This window comes from Doryrhamphus excisus, chromosome 1, assembly GCF_030265055.1.
Source record: "Doryrhamphus excisus isolate RoL2022-K1 chromosome 1, RoL_Dexc_1.0, whole genome shotgun sequence".
Classification (NCBI taxonomy): Eukaryota; Metazoa; Chordata; class Actinopteri; order Syngnathiformes; family Syngnathidae; genus Doryrhamphus; species Doryrhamphus excisus.
In genome coordinates this window covers 20,478,512-20,499,280 of record NC_080466.1, presented here as the reverse complement: position 1 = coordinate 20,499,280, position 20,769 = coordinate 20,478,512, and the positions used below count along the sequence as shown (strand labels likewise).

The 20,769-nt window shown below is 41.8% G+C and overlaps 2 protein-coding genes across 3 annotated transcripts; both read left to right on the top strand.

Annotated features, from left to right (window-relative positions):
* The first annotated feature begins 389 nt into the window (after positions 1-389).
* On the top strand, positions 390-9,200 carry LOC131130284 (tetraspanin-1-like). 2 transcript variants are annotated; one of them, XM_058074513.1, is made up of 10 exons: positions 390-483; positions 822-990; positions 3,780-3,868; positions 4,348-4,424; positions 6,772-6,987; positions 7,537-7,611; positions 7,681-7,788; positions 8,359-8,511; positions 8,588-8,680; positions 8,814-9,200. In XM_058074513.1, the coding sequence occupies exons 4-10, from the start codon at positions 4,368-4,370 to the stop codon at positions 8,868-8,870; spliced, it is 759 nt and encodes a 252-aa protein (XP_057930496.1). In that variant the 5' UTR covers positions 390-483; positions 822-990; positions 3,780-3,868; positions 4,348-4,367; the 3' UTR covers positions 8,871-9,200. The 2 variants fall into 2 exon arrangements, with proteins under 2 accessions (XP_057930496.1, XP_057930495.1); XM_058074512.1 differs by lacking the exon at positions 3,780-3,868 and having other exon boundaries at positions 8,814-9,199.
* A 4,252-nt stretch (positions 9,201-13,452) lies between these two features.
* dand5 (DAN domain family, member 5) lies at positions 13,453-15,932 on the top strand. The gene is made up of 2 exons (XM_058091614.1): positions 13,453-13,926; positions 15,068-15,932. The coding sequence occupies exons 1-2, from the start codon at positions 13,453-13,455 to the stop codon at positions 15,353-15,355; spliced, it is 762 nt and encodes a 253-aa protein (XP_057947597.1). The 3' UTR covers positions 15,356-15,932.
* The last annotated feature ends 4,837 nt before the right edge of the window (positions 15,933-20,769 follow it).

The window sequence follows — 20,769 nt, the reverse complement described above, 5'->3', positions numbered from 1 at the left end:
AACTGAAAGCAGGGTCTTCATTCAGGCATTCATTCTATATTTGCCCTGTGATTGGCTGGTGACCAGTCCAGGGTGTACCCCTGCTTCTCGCCGAAAGACAGCTGGGATAGGCTCCGGCATACCCCAGCGACCCTAATAAGCAATGTAGAAAATGGATGGCTAGATGGATAGTGTTCAATTGTATTGTTAATACAATATGATTGTATTCATATCATACATTTAGTTTAGTTAAATGCCCATTCTTAGATTGCAATGATGTAAACATCACCCCATTTTTCCATGCATGTCTATTTCTACTATATCTTTAGACTCTTTTTATGTGTAGCTTTGATTTTGCCCCACTTGCTGTGATGTTGCATTATTGCAACATCTTTTGGGAAATCATCTCTTTCTACTTTGTTCACAAAGAGCCTTTGGAAAGTGACTTCTGTGAAAGAAAAGACATTTACGGACACAGACGGATCATGCCACATGCAGCTTCAGGTACTCGGTTAAGCTCATTTTACCATGAAATGTTACTATTTTACCATTAACAGTTACCATTTTACCATGAGTTTGATATCAGTGCTGCTTCCAGGTTGTCAATGCTGTATTGGACAGTTTGACGCTAACTTAGCCTGTTATTTGTAAGGTTTCCTCAGTTAAGTTGGCCTTTGTGAAATGACCCTGTTGTTGTTGATGTTTACAGATAAGAAATCATTAATCGAAGACCGTATTTTTCTATTTTGAACCTGCATCGGCTGTAAATCCATGTGGTTGGTCATAAAGGTTGCCATGTCTGAAGGGACTTTGACCCCTCGGAAATGTTGCTTATCTGCCAGGAAAGGAAAAAAGTCAGTGACGTGCAGGCCATGAACTCCTCCTTTTGGTCTCTATCTGCATGCTATGTGTCTATGAGTGTATGTGTGAAACTGGAGAGAAGATAAAAGAAGACACGGAAGCACATTGTCGCACAATCCTGATTGCTTAACGGACGTCACTGCAGCACAGGTATGAGCTCCATTTCATTTATTTGTCATTTAAAAGTTGCTCAGGTGATCCGCTCCTATTTGGTTGGTGGACAGAACTTTTCTGTTAATATTACTGGATGAACATGTCACTTTGAGTTGGTTGGAACTGATTGAAATAACTAAATAAGTAATGGATTTAATTTTTTACAGTAGTGCACTGCATAAACCAATTATATTTGATCTCCACGTGGATATTGTTCAATGAAAAACATGCAATTTCGCATTTGTTTTCCAAAGTCAAATAATGCATTTGGAGATGCGTGCTTTTATTAGTTATTTTTATTTTTTATTATTATAGTGTCGCTCAGGTGAAACACAAACAAACTATTTAATGCTGATATTATACATCACAGCATATCATAGCAGGCCACAGATATCAACAAAATATGCCCCAAAGGGCCTTGTTTGAGTGACACCAAAGGATGTGCTGTAACGTTATGTCCTATAATCTCACCTTTGACCTTCTTGGCGAGAAAGAACAACATTTTTTAAAACAGATTTAACATTACATTACAACGTATTTCTGTTATATTGTGTTAAGATTTTTTTGTGTAATATTACAGCTTTACAGCTTTTTTGGGAGATATATAAATATTTTGTTTCTGCTATAACATTACAGGTTTGTTCTCGTAACTTTACAACTTTTTCCTCACAGTATTGGAACGATGTTTTTGTATTTTTTATTCCATCACAATATCATCAAACAAAATATCATCAAACCATTTTTTTTGTAATTTAGTGACGCACAATGTGTTGTTACTAAATTAATATTAAATATTGTAGCACAATGTGCTGCTAAATATATAAAGTAGAAGAAAATATATGTATATAGTAGTAGAAAAATATATTAGTATATATAGTAGAAAAAATATATATTCTGCATATATATATATATATATAATATATTTATATTTAAATATCAAACTCAAAATGCTATTTTTAAATGAAACTTTGTATTATTAAGTGAAAAAAGTGTGAAAACGTGATTGACCCCCCCCCCCCGTTAAAACCTGACTGAGATCAATCAGTGTGGAAAAGGTTATAAAGCCATTTCTAAAGTGTTGAGACTCAAGTGAACCACAGAGGGAACCATAATCCACAAATGTCGAAAACATGAAACAGTGGTGAACCTTCCCAGGATTGACCGGCCATGGTCACAAAAGACCCCACAACAACATCCTCAGTTAAGGTCAGTGTTCATGACTCCACCATAAGAAAGACACTGGGCAAAAATGGCCTGCCAAAATGACCCAAGTTTGATTCCAACCTCTGGCATCTCTGTGTGGATTTTGCACGTTCTCCCCGTGCATGTGTGGGTTTTCTCCGGGTACTCCGGTTTCCTCCCACATTCCAAAAACATGCTAGGTTAATTGCCGAGGATAAGCGGTAGAAAATGAATGAATGAATGAATGAATATATTGATGATCTTCGAAACCTCTAGGACAGAAGAGACAAAAGTTTAACTTTATGGAAGGTCTGTGTCCCATTACATGTGGTGTAAAATTAACCACATTTCAGAAAAAGAAAATCATACCAACAGTAAAATATGGTGGTGGTAGTGTAATGATCTGGGGCTGTTTTGCTGCCTGGAAGACTTCCTGTGATAAATGAAACCATGAATTTTGCTGTCAAAAACCCTGAAGGAGAATGTCTGCCCGTCTGTTGGTGACCATGAAAACTGTCAAGGGGTCTCATCAAAGTCCTTACCTGAGTCCTATTGAGATGCTGTGGCATGACCTTAAAAAGGCGCTTCATGCTGGAAAACCTTCGTTGCCACTAAGGTGGCCCAACCAGTTATTAGGTTTAGGGGGCAATCACTTTTTCACATCCATGTAGGTTGATTTTTTTTTTCTTCATTTTTTTGTTGTGATAGTTTGTAGTGGTCCTAATATTTATTCATAGCGAATTAAAACTGGGCTGCACGGCGGTCGAGTGGTTAGCGCGCAGACCTCACAGCTAGGAGACTCAAGTTCAATCCCAACATCGGCCATCTCTGTGTGGAGTTTGCATGTTCTACCCGTGCATGCGTGGGTTTTTTCTCCGGGTACTCCGGTTTCCTCCCACATTCCAAAAACATGCTAGGTTAATTAGCGACTCCAAATTGTCCATAGGTATGAATGTGAGTGTGAATGGTTGTTTGTCTTGTCGCCCGAAGACAGCTGGGATAGTCTCCAGCACCCCCGCGACCCTCGTGAGGATAAACGGTAGAAAATGAATGAACGAATGAATTAAAACTGTTTTTAAGTACAGTTGAATGATATTTCAAGTTTTCCCAGGAAGTTCATTAATTCATTAATTCATTCATTTTCTACCGCTTTTTCCTCACGAGGGTCACGGGGGTGCTGGAGCCTATCCCAGCTGTCTTCGGGCGAGAGGCGGGGTACACCCTAGACCGGTCGCCAGCCAATCACAGGGCACATATAGACAAACAACCATTCACACTCACATTCATACCTATGGACAATTTGGAGTCGCCAATTAACCTAGCATGTTTTTGGAATGTGGGAGGAAACCGGAGTACCCGGAGAAAACCCACGCATGCACGGGGAGAACATGCAAACTCCACACAGAGATGGTTGAGGGTGGAATTGAACCCTGGTCTCCTAGCTGTGAGGTCTGCGTGCTAACCACTAGACTGCCGTGCCGCCCCCCAGGAAGTTCATGTTTTTATTATATCGGCTACTGTTTGTTCTACCCTCGAATGAATTCCAATGCTGACGACGTAGAATAGTGTCTATTTTATTGTCTTTCGGGAATAAATTTACCTAGTAGGTCGCTGATGTGAGTCAGAGCAGCAATAAGGAAGATAAAAAAGATAACTACCGAAGACCTCATGCAAGGACCAGAGGGTAACAAAGGTGTGTCTGGCTGGTAAACAAGGTGTGTTGTGTGTTTTATGCCCCCCCCCCCCTCTCTGTGCTACCTGCAGAGTAACTGAATGATGCCTTTGCTTCTGCGTCATTAAGTAACCATGCTATCAATGGCCAATTGAATAAGAGAACTTTTGTCTACATGATATGAGAGAGTGGAAAAAAAGATACCTTTGTACTGCCAGCATCTTAATTATTAAACAAATCATAGGCTAATAAAATGTCGGTGTAGGGACTTTTTCCATTGATTGATTCTGCTTGGGATTACTTCTACTAGATACAAACAAGACTGTTTAGAGTGACTTTTACTGAAACTTAGCAAAGGCTCTCTGCTACTTTGACTGGTTAATGTCTAACTAAAGCAAATGTGAGCCATGTTGAAGGCGCCTCATGTTATACACACTGGGTGCGTACCACCCCTTGCTTCCTGCCGGGCTAACAAAACTTTTTTTTTTCTTTTTCAACAGTGTAAAAAATATCCACCAAGATGTGTTGCACAGGATTCCTCAAACTGATGATGTTCATCTTCAATGGTACCATCTTTGTAAGTTATGAGCGGGTGGTGGTGAAGTGTGTGTACACCATAACATAAGTACACTGACACACTTTATTTTTTCCATTCACACAATCTGATGAGATCCAATACAATACTGGACTCCTATAGAGCAGCTATACACAATAACCCACACAGAAAGCTTTTTAGATCTTCCGGATTATACACCTCTTCAGTGTGTTTAATTTACTCCACTGTGATTGGTCACCATCCCAAGCGCTCCCAAGGATTCCCGGATACCTATATCCGTGTTTACTGAGCACAGGCAATCTGCAGCCCGTATAAGGAAGTCGGGATCGCACTGACGTCAGGAGAACACTGTAAAACCGAGCGTGTAGAGACATTAAATACTTCTTTCAGTGCTCACTTCCAAATGTGCGAACCTAGGTAGGTTAGCCAGATAGGTTAGCATTGTTAACCTATCTGGCGCAAGAATACAACATTATAACATTTATAATTCAGAAAATTGGAAAAGGTATAATAGGCCCCCCTTTAAGTAACTCAACTGTTTGATGAATGCATTCAATAAAACAATAACATGCAAGATAACAAACCATATTCATCAGGTGTGGGAGATACTGCAAATGTTGGGAACAATCCGATACAAAGTAAATACATGGATACTATAGCAGATACCAATACTAATACTGATATTTTTTACTTGGACAATTTTCAAGATCATTGAATGATTCCACCAGTCCAGGGTGTACCACGCCTCTCACCTGGAAACAGCTGGGATAGGCTCCAGCACGCCCGCGACCCTTGTGAGGATAAGCGGTAGAAAATGAATGAATGGATTGAATGATTCCACCAGTCCAGAGTGTACCCCGCCTCTCGCCCGAAAACAGCTGGGATAGGCTCCAGCACACCTGCGACCCTCGTGAGGATAAGCGGTAGAAAATGAATGAATGAATTGAATGATTCCACCAGTCCAGGGTGTACCCCGTCTCTTGCCCAAAGACAGCTGGGATAGGCTCCAGCACGCCCGCGACCCTCGTGAGGATAAGTGGTAGAAAATGAATGACTAAATGAATTGAATGATTCCACCAGTCCAGGGTGTACCCCGCCTCTCACCCGAAAACAGCTGGGATAGGCTCCAGCACGCCTGCAACCCTCTTGAAGACAAGTGGTAGAAAATGAATGAATAAATTGAATGATTCCACCAGTCCAGGGTGTACCCCGCCTCTTGCCCAGAGACAGCTGGGATAGGCTCCAGCACGCCTGTGACCCTCGTGAGGATAAGCGGTAGAAAATGAATGAATGGATTGAATGATTCCACCAGTCCAGGGTGTACCCCGCCTCTTGCCCAAAGATAGCTGGGATAGGCTCCAGCACACCAACGAGCCTCGTGAGGATAAGTGGTAGAAAATGAAAATGAATGATTCCACCAGTCCAGGGTGTACCCCGCCTCTCACCCGAAAACAGCTGGGATAGGCTCCAGCACGCCTGCAACCCTCTTGAAGACAAGTGGTAGAAAATGAATGAATAAATTGAATGATTCCACCAGTCCAGGGTGTACCCCGCCTCTTGCCCAAAGACAGCTGGGATAGGCTCCAGCACGCCTGCGACCCTCGTGAGGATAAGCGGTAGAAAATGAATGAATGGATTGAATGATTCCACCAGTCCAGAGTTTACCCCGCCTCTCGCCCGAAAACAGCTGGGATAGGCTCCAGCACGCCTGCAACCCTCTTGAAGACAAGTGGTAGAAAATGAATGACTAAATGAATTGAATGATTCCACCAGTCCAGGGTGTACCCCGCCTCTCACCCGAAAACAGCTGGGATAGGCTCCAGCACGCCTGCAACCCTGGTGAGGATAAGTGGTAGAAAATGAATTGAATAATTCCACCAGTCCAGGGTGTACCACGCCTCTCTCCTGAAGACAGCTGGGATAGGCTCCAGCATACCCCTGCCACCCTAGTGAGGATAAGTGGCATTGAAAATGGATGGATGAATGATGCCATGAAACACAGGAAAAACACCAAAATAATTGTATTTGTAACAATAATTAATAACAATAACAAAATGAACAACACAACAAAAAATGTCAAATATTTGTAAAAATGAATACTCTAGAACTAGGTTAATTGGCGATGTGAGTGTGAATGGTTGTTTGTCTATATGTGCTCTGTGATTGGCTAGCGACCAGTCCAGGGTGTACCCTGCCTCTCGCCCAAAGACAGCTGGGATAACTGAAAATAGCAATCTTATCACGTTAGCGTCTATATACTGATATTACACTTGCTATCGATGTATTGATATCTGGACCAATCAGGCCACCCCTAATATTGATTAAAATGGTGAAAAATTTCAGATGCCATCCAGGTGTTGTCTTTCAGTTAGCAGGTGCTGCCATCCTGGGCGTGGGCATTTGGGTAAAGGTGGACAGCAATTCCTTCATGGGAATACTGGATAGTGTGGAAGAACTTCCATCAGAGATATCCCAGGTGGCCAACATCGCCTACCTGCTCATTGCAGTCGGGGCCATACTGCTGGTCATCGGCTTCCTGGGATGCTGCGGCGCCATGAGGGAGAGCAGGTGCATGCTTCTGTTGGTGAGCATCAAACACGTACACCTTTGTATGATACTCAAATGTTACTCTACTAGCTGTGTGGCCTGTGCGCTAACTTTTATTTTACTTTATTTTACTTTTATTTGATGTAATTATTTAAAATGGGCGGCACGGCGGTCTAGTGGTTAGCGCGCAGACCTCACAGCTAGGAGACCAGGGTTCAATTCCACCCTCGGCCATCTCTGTGTGGAGTTTGCATGTTCTACCCGTGCATGCGTGGGTTTTCTCCGGGTACTCCGGTTTCCTCCCACATTCCAAAAACATGCTAGGTTAATTGGTGACTCCAAATTGTCCATAGGTATGAATGTGAGTGTGAATGGTTGTTTGTCTATATGTGCCCTGTGATTGGCCGGCGACCAGTCCAGGGTGTACCTCGCCTCTTGCCCGAAGACAGCTGGGATAGGCTCCAGCTCCATTCGTGAGGAAAAGCGGTAGAAAAAGAATGAATTATTTAAAATATAGGAATGGTGCAGCAATAATAAGATACAGTGTAACATATACAGTATTATTGACCATATTGTCTTCCTTCAGTTCTTCAGTATTGTACTGATAATATTCATCATCGAGGTGGCCGGAGCCGTGGTGCTGCTCGTTTTTAAGGATGTGGTACGTGCACACTGACAAACTTGAATGTGACCATTAGATGTTTTAGGAGTTTTTGTCATTCCTCTCCAGGCTGAAGATCTCTTTGACAACCTCGAGACCGAAGTCCGAAAAGGCCTCCGTGCTAAGTTTGGAAGCGACGAGAGCCTGACGTCTCTGTGGACCACCACCATGGAAGGGGTAGGAGGCCCCTCGGGAGAGTACTACAGTAAACCTCGGATATATCGGACTCGGATATATCGGAAATTCGCTCACAACGGACAGATAAAAAAGAACCGATTTTTCTGTAATGCATTTCCAATAAAAATTCATTGCATATATCGGATTTTTTATAACGGATTTCGCCTATTTCGGACAAAATCTCCAGTCCCGTTCCAATGCATGTCCATTAAATTTCCCTCGCATATATCGGATGGCCGCATCGTGGCGCTCCGATTCGCCGAATCGTGACAGGCCGCTATACGACGTCATTTGCAGCGTTTGCAGCGTTTGCAGCGTTTGCAGCGTTTGCAGCGTTTGCAGCGTTGCCTGCGCGTCCAGGTACATTGGAAACATAGTCAAGGAAGTGCCTTTTTATAACGGATAAAATCCGATTTACGCATATACCGGATATAAATCCGATATATGCGTAAAACGGACATTTCGCTTATATCGGACAAAACCAGTGGGAACAATTGAATCCGATATATCCGAGGTTTACTGTACTTCTAAGTCATGTTCTGGGTTTATGTTCTAATGGCTTCCTAACAGTTTCAGTGCTGCGGATACACGAACTACACCGACTTCTACAGCTCACCTTTCTACATCCAAAACAACGGATCCTATCCATCCCAGTGTTGCAACGGGACAGACGTCGGTGGCATGTGCAGCGAAGCGGCAGCAGAAACAGCCGCACATCTTCAGGTACATGATCGCCATCGTGCACGCTTGTTTTTTGGGGTTCATTGTTTTGCTTGAACATGTGGTCTGCTTCCCCCAGTTGGTTGATGGCTGCTTCAAAAAACTGCTGCAGCTGATTGAGGAAAATGCTTTGATAGTTGCAGTCGTGGCGCTCGGGATTGCCGCTCTTGAGGTACAAAAAAAAAAAAAACACACAGCAAGCATGCAGTACCTTTAGCAATTTAAATGCTTTACACATTTTTGGAATTTGGAATTCCAACCTGGATGACGTCCATAATCATCACTTTTGTGGTTGTGTTTTCTAGATTGCTGCCATGGTGGTTTCAATGGTTCTCTACAAGGATATTGGTAACAAAGCGTGATAGGATCACGTTTTTTGGGGGGGGATTTATTTAATAAGATGATAAGTTTGCTTGCTGTTTCCAATGAGGTCGTTTGCCCTTCAGTTTGACTGAAAAGGCGCAGGGAATATGTTTATTCTTCAGTGGATGCTATGACCTTCAGTCACTAAGCTTGTAATATAAAAGATGTGCAGATAAATTACTGAAAACTGTATAATATCACTTGCAAACTGGTGATATGGTGATATATATATATATATAATCTTATATAGGTATATATATACGTATATATATTTGATCAAACTAAAGAAATAAAAGTGAGCATCTGTTCAATTTACACGACTCTGAATAGTTTGTTGTTTGAGTGCATTGACAATGGAATTGAACATGCTTACTAATAAAAGATCCACTGAAGTACCTCACATGTACACAATCCTTATAGTCTTTGTGTTGACATTCCTCAGCCCCCCCCCCCCCCCCCATCCCCCATCCCCCCCAACCCCGGGAAAGGCTATTCCAGTGTGCTTGAGAGAAAGGTACAACCTCAACTACAAGAGGTGCAATGTGTGGTTTTTGCCCTGGTCTCAGAATACTGGACCAGCTCTGCTCTAGAGCCTTGCAAGGGTACTGGAGGGTACATGGGAGTTTGCTTAACTGTTCTACAAAACTGTGGTGAGACCAGCCATGTTGTTTGGTCTGGAGACAGCATCACTGAGGAAAAGACAGGAAGCAGAACTGGCGGTAGCAAAGATGGGGATGCTGAGGTTCTCATTGGGAGTGACCAGGATGGATAGGATCAGGAACAAGTACATCAGAGGGACATTACATGTTAGAGATCTTGGAGATAAAAGTCATAGAGGCCAGACTGAGATGGTTCGGACATGTCCAGGATGCTGTGTTTAGAGTTGCCAGGTAGGAGGCGTAGAGGAAGACCAAAGAGGTTTATGGATGTAGTGAAGGAGGACATGAGGGTAGTTGGTGTGAGAGAGACAGATGCAGAAGACAGGGTTGGATGGAGGTGGTTGATTTGCTGTGGTGACCCCTGAAGGGAAAAGCCCAAAGAGAAAGAAGAAGAACCTTGGAAAAGGTCTTGAACTGTGTCCCTCGCGGTGTCCTGTGGAAGGTGCTTGCCATGGAGTCCGAATGCCTCCCATAAACTGTCCAGCATTCCTCCTGCTTGTTCCTTGTTAATCCTGCTACTTTAAAGCATTTAAGTGCTTGACAGCATCACAAAGTCACATAGTTTTTATTTTCTCCACATAAACCCCTTGAGTCGATGCCATTTGACATTTTTGTAGCACCCCGTATTTCTTCGCAATCCCCCAACACCTTCTGTCTTACGTAAAATGTAGTTTGTGTCAGTTTCTACAGGGCATGGATCTACACTACTCATAAACTTTAATTGAGCCGGCAATGATCTAAATGTGCCTCCTAATCTGTCAGTCATAATGCTGCATAAGATGTAGGACATGGATTACACTGACAATTGTAAAATAATAAACACTTTGATTCTGATTAACATGTTTCCATTGTCCATTCCAACTTAGTGAAAGGTCAAATCCAAACATTTATATGCCTTAACATATTTACTTTCCGCTTCATAAAGACTGCTAATATCTAACAAATAAAATATTCATTCATTTTCTACCGCTTATCCTCACAAGGGTCGCGTGGGTGCTGGAGCCTACACCCTGGACTGGTGTCCAGCCAATCACAGGGCACATATAGACAAACAACCATTCACACTCACATTCATACCTATGGACAATTTGGAGTCGCCAATTAACCTAGCATGTTTTTGGAATGTGGGAGGAAACCGGAGTACCCGGAGAAAACCCACGCATGCACGGGGAGAACATGCAAACTCCACACAGAGATGGCCTAGGGTGGAATTGAACTTGGGTCTACTAGCTGTGAGGTCTGCGCGCTATAATAAAATATTACGTAATTATAATTATTACATAACAGGACATAATTTAAAATAATTTAAAAATACAGTCTCTCTCAAAATTAATCACTTATTGGCAAAGTTTAGAAACCAACAACACAAAAACAATTTGTCACTTTGTTTTATAAAATTATTAATAAATGTCATGTCAAGTATCATTCATTCATTATGTAAGAATCAAGCCTCAACAATGCTCGCTGTTAAGTTTAAAACAGTACTTTAGCATTCCAAATTTTGACAGGTGTACCTAATATTATGTTGCTGTATTTTGGTTGGGGTTATTGTTTAATTAATAAGTCTTATTATCTCCATCAAGGCAGACTCCGTATTTGGAGCCCGGAGGTTGTTATCGTGCTTAAACAGCGACCTCAAGCGGACATTAGCTTGTACTGCAGCTTAAGGAAGCTCGGGCGTGAGTACGTACGGTAAGTGAGGAATTCTTTTCCCTGCGTGAAAGTGGACTACACTGTAGCAAAGTGTGGTCCTGGGATGCTAACATGTCTTCTAGACCTCTATGAGAAAGTCACAGGATGAGAAAGTTGATGGTCGGCGTGTGATCAGGTCACGGCTGATGGAGCACAGTGAAGTGTAATGGTGTCATGATAGGATGTTAGTGCGTGGGAATATATGAGCATATAAAACCATTATGGCTTTATGGCCTATGGCGTGAGAACATCAAGTGAGCCGTGACGCTGCAGGTTTGAAGGTCAAGCAGTTAAAGAATAAATGCAACTTGTTTTATGTTGCATTTTATTTTGTGCCGTTGCATTAAGAAGTGGATACTTGACACAACGCATAGAAAATAATTCAAAACAAAAATAAATAATATGAAAAAATGTGATGATTTTATAAATATATGTATAAATTATGTCGTTTTTTGTTGTGTGTTTATTTGTTATTATGGCTGGTGAGAAAGAGAAAAATAGACTACACAGTAAATAAACAGTAAATATAGTAAAAACAATAGAATATCAGTCCTGTGTATTAATTAATTACAATTTATACAAATTAATACAAAACAAATACACACATTTTATATTTTATGTTGCAGAAACAGATGGCCGAACATTCTACTTCAGGGTTTTTTTTTTTGGTACACATCAGAATTCATAGTTCCATTCATCACAGCAAGTCTTCCAGGTCCTGAAGCAGCAAAACAGCCCCAGACCATCACACTACCACCACCATATTTTACTGTTGGTTTGATGTTCTTTTTCTGAAATGCAGTGTTACTGGGACACACACTTTATAATAATTTAAAATTTTCCCAAAGGCTTTGTGGATAATCAAGATGTTTTCTAGAAAAAATTATTCATTTTTATTCAGTAGTAGTTTTAGTCAGGGGGGTCTTTTGTGACCTCTTGGATGAGTCGTCGCTGCACTCTTGGGGTAATTTTGGTTGGCCAGCCACGACTGGGAAGGTTCATGTTTTGGACATTTGTGGCTCTCACTGTGGTTTGCTGGAGTCCCAAAGCTTCAAAAATGCCTTTATAACTTTTAACAGATGTAATGGTTTTATTTCATTTGAACATGCATCAGATTACAATTGAATGCATCCCATAATCAGTTCACAGTTCCACATGTCCAAAAGGAGTAGGAAGAAGCAAAGCTTATTAAATCCTACCCCTCCATCTGGTACTTTTACAATCAGTAACTGTTACATTTGTTCACTTCCTGCTTTCCTAATATAGTTTAAGGTGGGGTTTTTTTGTTTGTTTTTTATTTTATTTTTGTCACATACCAAAGTACAAGGTGATATGACCATACAAACGACAAGAAGTATTGGATGACATTTTTAGGTAATTGGTTATTTTTAGCCTTATGCATTATTTTAGCTGTTTGAAGATGAACTATATCAGCAAGTTGAAGTATTTGTGATTTTAGAAATAAGTTAGTATGTTCTCTGTAGGCGGCATTATGAATTATCCTTACTGACCTTTTTTGCAGTACATTTAGTGAGTGAAGATTGCTTTTATAGTTATTACCCCATATTTCCACTGATTGAGAACAAATTTTGCATTGTTCAATATTGAAATATTTCTCGCCACCTTGTGTTGTATATTTGTATATATTTGTATATTTGTTTTTCCAGCTCATATTTTCATCTATTGTGATCCCCAGAAATTTGTTATTGTTCAATATTGAAATATTTCTGGCCAATGTAATATACAAAAACGTATACTATATAAAAAATAGCACAACTATTACTCTTTGAAATTGAGCATGATATTTTAGGAAAGGCATCTTAAGGTATACAGTGTAATGAAGATGTTGTTTCATTTTGTTGTATCGTTTAAGTACAGTATTTTAAGTGTCAAGTGCCAAGTGTTGAATAGTCTTTCCTCCTATAAGATACTATATAAGATACTATATAAGATAGTATATGTTTTGGGGGCTTTGAATGTTGAAATTGCTGTCTGGCAAACATCCCTGCCTTTCCTTTTGAAGCTTGGTGTGGGAATTGTGACACCTTTCCTCCATTAAAGTGCAGGTGAGAGGCAACAGTGGTGCGTAGCGTGTATAAAAGCCTCCTTGGATCACGCCACCACTGCACTGACAGCAAGGTTACCATTTGGGACCTTGGACCACACCACCGGGCAATCTAGCGTTTTTTTCTTTTGCTGCTTTTTGTAAAATATTATTTTTGTTGTCAGAATGGTTCATCCCATCAGCCTGCTCTTTTTGTCAACTTTGGCAGCAGCGTCCCCCTTCCCCTATAACACTTTGGAGCGGGCCCACAAAGTCTCAAATGATGAATTTGAATCCTCTGGCAACGGACCGCGTGAGTCTGTCCAGGGGGTCGTGAAAGTCGTGCAATTGGACCCACGTGCTTTGGCCCAGTCCGGCTTATTCAGAAGGGGTCTGGCTCCCCGGAGAGCCCCCTCCCTGCGCTCCAGACTGCCCTTCCCAGCGTTCCTGTCTCAGGCACGACCCGGTGCGGCTCCGAAGGCCCCTGTGAGGCCGCTACACCACCTGCAAGCTAAAAAACCCACTGAGGTGGACCTGAAGAAGAGACAAGGCCTGCAGATGTGGCAAAGAGCCATGGAGAAGGGAAACAAGATTGCCGTGCCTTTGCCAGCCACCCTGAAGGATGCCAAACAGACGTGCACTGCTGTTCCTTTCATTCAGGTAAGGTGCTATCTACATATTATATATATTATATATCTACATATATTATATATCTACAATGGAATTATCTTATTAGCTTGGATTCGTTTGAAATATTGATCTCCTTTTCAAAAATGGAATTTAATAGTACAGTAAAGATGTGAAAACCAATCCAATATAGGTCAATAAACATAAAGCAATTCTTAGCTGCAAAACAAGTGAGCATAAAATATAATTTAATAAGAAAACTTTTTTAAAAATCAGCAAAAATTAAAAAGAAGTTACAATCTATGAGAACAATTATGTAATTCTATGAGAATAATGTGGTAATATTATGATGGAAAAATAACATCATTTCAGAAGCATAACGTTGAAATATTAAAGAAAAAAAATAAAGTCATAATTTTATGAAAATAAAAATTACAAAGATTATTAAAAAAGAAAAAAAGATTTTTTTAAAAGAAAGGAAAATTATGGAGTGTGAAAAATGGTCTGCCTAATTTGGTGTTGGACTGCTTGGAATGGGTTGAGAAGTGTGGAAGTGGTAATAATATGTATTATTGGAAATATAGAAATTTGGAAGATTTTTTGGAAGTTTAAATTTGTTAGCTCTGAATGTTTTGATGCTCTCATTGTTTGTTTTGGTTAAGAAAGGTGGGGAAACATCTTTCATTTGCATGAGAATTTTTGGGCAGGAAAAAATTGGAATTCTGGGAAAAGTGTGCTTGGAATGTCAAAAACTACAGTAGATAAGAATTCATATTTTGGTGTTGGAATGGTTGGTATCATGTCGGTAGTAATAATTATTATATTCAAAATGAATTGTTGTAATGGAAAGGAAAAGCGGAAATTTGATAGCTGTAGAAAATAGATGAAATATGAATGTTTAAAGAATTAACTGCTGTTGATCTTAAGGAGAGGAAGAATTGTTGATATTGATTTGAGACATGTTACACTGAGGACAAAGATCCTATATGACAATTAGGTCAGTTTGTGATTCTATGGTTATCATCACATTTTTTGCAATAATTTTTATTTTTGCAATTATTATTTTAATTTTGCAATAAATAATTTTTTTTGCAAAAAACACACACAAAGCAACATTTTTTTTGGTCAAACTGGTACTTTATAAAATGTAATTATTTCCATCATCCTCCCCCAGCGTGTGACATCCGAAGGTTGCGCCACAGTGACCGTGCACAACAAGCTGTGTTTCGGCCAGTGCAGCTCCCTGTTTGTCCCCTCGGAGATGGACCCGACCGGGAAGGGGTCCCGCCAGCGTGCGCCCTGCTCTCGTTGCGCGCCATTCAAGGCTCACATGGTAACCATCCCCCTGCAGTGTGGCGCCAGGGTCCAAGAGAGGCGAGTGATGCTGGTGGAGGAGTGCAAGTGTGAGACCGGGCGTGAGGAGACCAATGCAGAGGAAGCTGCTGTTTTGCCACACTTCTAAACGCTTTATGGCACTTTTTTTTGTTGTTGTTATTTTCTAGGTTCAGGTAAGAACATTGAGATGGTAGACTACTCATTTACCTGTATTCTCAATGTGATATCACCTCCGTTATATGGATAGACGTAATCTGACCTTTGTGATCAGTGTACTATTGATGAGTATACAACATTAGGTACACCTAATCTAATAATAGCATATGCATGAATGGTATTGGAATTTTTTTTTTTTTTATTCATAAACAGGAAGTAAACAATCACAGGTGTTCTATTAAATAAGCTTTGCTTCTTCCTACCCCTTTTCATGATAACAATGCTAAAATATTAGATTTTGCAGGCGTACCTAATGTTGAATGTCAAGTCTGAATGTTTTATTCAGTGTTCCTTCTTCTTATTATTAATTTATTTCAGACATGCTTACTATGTTACATTAATGTATCTCAAATATACACTTACAATACAATACACAATATCAATATCTATTTATATACTTACATATATATATATATATACACACATGTATCTATATACATGCAGCATATTCATACATATATACACACACATACATACACAACACCTCATTACTACACACTATAATTTCAGCTAATTGTTGACAATGATACAATCATTTATCTACATATGTACCTTGCAAGACAGACATGAATGTCGATGTTAAAACGACCTTTGACCTATCCAAAGTGAACCAATAAAAAAAAAAGACAATAGTTCAGCCTCCTCTTTGCTGGTTATTTCCTGCCAACGCTGAATTAAAAATGCAATTTAGCTTCTATGCAAAAACCCCAGTGAGAACATAAAGAGCATTTGTTGTTGTGCACCCCCAACCCAAACCACCGCCACCACTCAACCACTTTTGTATGAAAGTTGTCGCCGCCTATGTTTTATTAAAAAGCCTTGTTCCATACACTTGGAGCACATAACAATTCCATCTGAGAACAGCAAACGAGCTATCGGGCTTGGTGGTACTTAGCAGTGAGCAAACATAATTGTTTCAGCATGGTCCCCTTGAATTATGTATAGAAAGCACCTATTCTCATGCCCAATCTTGCTTTCAGTGGAGTTGTGGGAATTTGAGCATCCTTCACCGCAGATGCGCTTAAACCAAAGGGTGCGCTTGATTATGTTTTTTTTTTTTCCCCCTCCCTCTTCTATCCAGTTAGGAGCCATAAAACCTATTATTCATTTATAGCCTGGCACCTGGGTTTGGTAAAGTGAACTCATCCCACAGATCCTGAGATAGACTCCCAGAGGAGCATAAAGAAGGGGGCTCTTTACGTTGTCTTGGCACGCCGTCAGATTGGCTGCTTTAGACGGCCATTTGCATTCACGCGGGCTCCTCGGCTAAAGTGAAAGCGCTCATTTGCGCCACGGGGGGTGCATTGAGTTCCTCGGATTGCATTAGCATGTGATTAGCATTTGTGGTTTGATGGCTATATTTTGCAAGATTGATGGGACAAATATTTGCTCGGGTTTTAACAGTGAGGAATTAGGGGCCCGCTTGTTTTGTTTAAGGTGGCTTCCGTGGCCCCTAAATTCTGCTCTTCGCTCTCAACTTTAGTACGATTAGTCTCCAAAAAAAAAAATCACACCGGTGAGCAACCGGACATTCTTTTGTGTCGCTTGTCATGAAACAATCAAAAAAAGGGTGCTTGTTGATTGCGCAAACAAGGTGCACAAGAGAGCGCAGCACTTAGCGAGACAGATGTCTGCCCCCTTTTTTTTTTTTTTTTTTTTTTTTTAAGCATTGTGGAGCACTCCTGCGTCATTAAGGATGGCCTGGTTCCCATGACGGGGGAAAGCAAGGAGCGAAAAAAGGAAGGGCCCGTTGCCAAGTCCGCTGCCTCGGGGATCAGATCAGCGTCACGGGGTGCTAAGTGGCCTAGTTAGCGCTTTAAAACAGCACAATGAGCTGCCTGCTCTTTCTCCCTCTCGCTCTGTGACCGCCTTTTAACTGTCACACAAGGAACTTGTGGGTTGCGTCGGAGCGATGGCGTACACGTCTTATCGGTGCCATCAAGGTGCAGCACGGCGACAATGGCGTTTCGAGGTGAAGGGCTTGAGTCCTGAGAACATTCGTTCATTTATTCATTCATTTTCTACCGCTTTTCCTCACGAGGGTCGCGGGGGTGCTGGAGCCTATCCCAGCTGTCTTCGGGCGTAAGGCGGGGTACACCCTGGACTGGTGGCCAGCCAATCACAGGGCACATATAGACAAACAACCATTCACACTCACATTCATACCTATGGACAATTTGGAGTCACCAAGTTTTGGAATGTGGGAGGAAACCGGAGTACCCGGAGAAAACCCACGCATGCACGGGGAGAACATGCAAACTCCACACAGAGATGGTCGAGGGTGGAATTGAACCTGGGTCTCCGAGCTGTGAGCCGTGCAGCCTGTCCAAAAACATTCATTTTCTACCGCTTATCCTCACAAGGGTCGGGGGTGCTGGAGCCTATCCCAGCTGTCTTCGGGCGAGAGGCGGGGTATGGACTGGACTGGTCGCCAGCCAATCACAGGGCACATATAGACAAACAACCATTCACACTCACATTCATACCTATGGACAATTTGGAGTCACCAATTAACCTAGCATGTTTTTGGAATGTGTGAGGAAACCGGAGTACCCGGAGAAAATCCACGCATGCCAAGATGATGGCCAAGGGTGGAATTGAACCCTGGTCTCCTAGCTGTGAGGTCTGCGCGCTAACCACTCGACCGCCGTGCCGCGCCTGTGTAAAACAAAATTTTTAAAAGTTTGTGGAGGGAATGCCAAGACAATAATGGCACCGTTCATGATGTTCGTCTTTTTAATTGGCCCAAAGACAACAAAAAAAAGTTGCCAAAAACTGGATCAAATCTGTCAGGAAGACAAGTGTGTGTAAAGGGCCATCGAAATGGTTGTTGTTATGCTTGGCGAATTTCAATGATTGCTTTGAGGAAGTTTGCAATGTTGGCAGAGAGCTGGTATACAAGGCAAGATTGAAGCCTTCAGCTGTGCCTAGCATAAAATATCCCTCTGCGACTTGTACATCCGACAAGAAACAACGTCTACTTTCTTGTCTGGCCGTTTGTCATCCGGTATAAGACTCCCGTATATACAGACAGACTGCTCTGAAATCTGAATGTCAGGTTATACAACTAGCAGGGAGGACGTCTTACTGGCATTGCATTAAAGGAAGACGGGGTACAAGTTGTCTTATATTCGGAATGTACAGATTTATACATGCAAAACAACTAATGCCGCCAAATGACGACAATAATGGTAAAAATGACTTTAAAAATACTTTGTCCAAAAACATTCATTCATTTTCTATTACTTATCCTCACAAGGGTTGCGGGGGTGCTGGAGCCTATCCCAGCTGTCTTCGGGCGAGAGGCGGGGTACACCCTGGACTGGTCACCAGCCAATCACAGGCCACATATAGGCAAACAACCATTCACACTCACAATTTGGAATTAACTAGCATGTTTTTGGACTGGGGCGGCACAGCGGTCGAGTGGTTAGCGCGCAGATCTCACAGCTAGGAGACCAGGGTTCAATTCCACCCTCGGCCATCGCTGTGTGCAGTTTGCATGTTCTTCCCATGCATGCGTGGGTTTTCTCCGGGTACTCCGGTTTCCTTCCACATTCCAAAAACATGCTTGCGTGGGTTTTCTCCGGGTACTCCGGTTTCTTTCCACATTCCAAAAACATGCTAGGTTTATTATTCATTTATTTTCTACCGCTTTTTCCTCACGAGGGTTGCGGGGGTGCTGGAGCCTATCCCAGCTGTCTTCGGGCGAGAGGCGGGGTACACCCTGGACTGGTCGCCAGCCAATCACAGGGCACATATAGACAAACAACCATTCACACTCACATTCATACCTATGGACAATTTGGAGTCGCCAATTAACCTAGCATGTTTTTGGAATGTGGGAGGAAACCGGAGTACCCGGAGAAAACCCACGCATGCACGGGGAGAACATGCCGAGGGTGGAATTGAACCCTGGTCTGCTAGCTGTGAGGTCTGCGTGCTAACCGCTCGACTGCCGTGCCGCCCGCTAGGTTTATTAGTGACTCCAAATTGTCCATAGGTATGAATGTGAGTGTGAATGGTTGTTTGTCTATATGTGCCCTGTGATTGGCTGGCGACCAGTCCAGGGTGTACCCCGCCTCTCACCTGAAGACAGCTGGGATAGGCTCTAGCACCTCCCGCGACCCTCGTGAGGAAAAGCGGTAGAAAATGAATGAATGAATATCTTTGGAATGTGGGAGGAAACCGAAGTACCTGGAAAAAACCCATGCATGCACGGGGAAAACATGCAAACTGGGTGGAATTGAACTCGCTGTGAGCTGTGCAGCCTGTCCAAAAACAGGTCTTGAAAAAATGAGTGAGATCGTAAGGGTTGTCTTATATTCTGGTCAACATGGTATGCTACTAACATGTAAACATACTTGATGCTTGGGGATATACTTCCGCAGTGCTAAACATCTGTAAGTGGTGGTACATACGTCTTACTGCCACTAGGAGGCTCTGCTTCAAGTAAATCAAATGGATGAAAAAGTGAAAGTAAAGCCCTCAGTCAAAACATTGGCATGGCGGCAGTAATGCTAATGTAATGTCGTGTTCAGTCATATGCCAGACACTCTCTTGTCACTTGCATTCCCCCAGTAGTGTTTCAGTGATGGAAGTGTCAGGCTCTGGGTGTGAGGGTGTCTGGACCACGGCTAAGTTCTACCTCCCCACTGATGCTGCACTACATGCCCAGTGTGTGGTGTGAGTCTGGACCAGCTGGCCAAAGTTGGCCATGCTGGAGAAGGTACCCTGGACTAAGCCTGCCTGCCAGCCTTCCTGTCTGGACGCCAGCCTGCCAGCCCGCCAGGCCGCCAGGCTGCCTGTTGGCTACCAAGCAGGATGTAGATAGGTGAGGCCTGCTGATCTGGACCACATCAAAGTTTGTCATTGGTAATGTCCTTCCATGCTTTTGCTGTGGTGTTTGTACAACATTCACCATATCATGTGTGAACAAAAATGTCTCCATAGTATCACTTTTTCTTTTTCTTTTGAATAAATGTTATTTTCTAAACCCTCCAAATATTACTATTAGGTAAGTGAACACATTGGAGACTGTGCCATACATTGTGATAGATCTTACAAATATTATTAAAGATACATTTTGTAAAAACAAACATGGCACAGCTGCATAATCTTAAATGCAATAAAATAAAATCTCAAATTGAACAAATATTGTATATATATTCTATTTTGTTAATTATTAACAGATTTTAAAAAAAAAATTGCCCAGCCATCTAATTTTATCTTCAGTAAAACTGAAATAAAATGAACAAATTAACAATCATAAAAATGAAAAGTGAAATATCATTTTTGGGAAAACACGTCAGATAATTTATAATA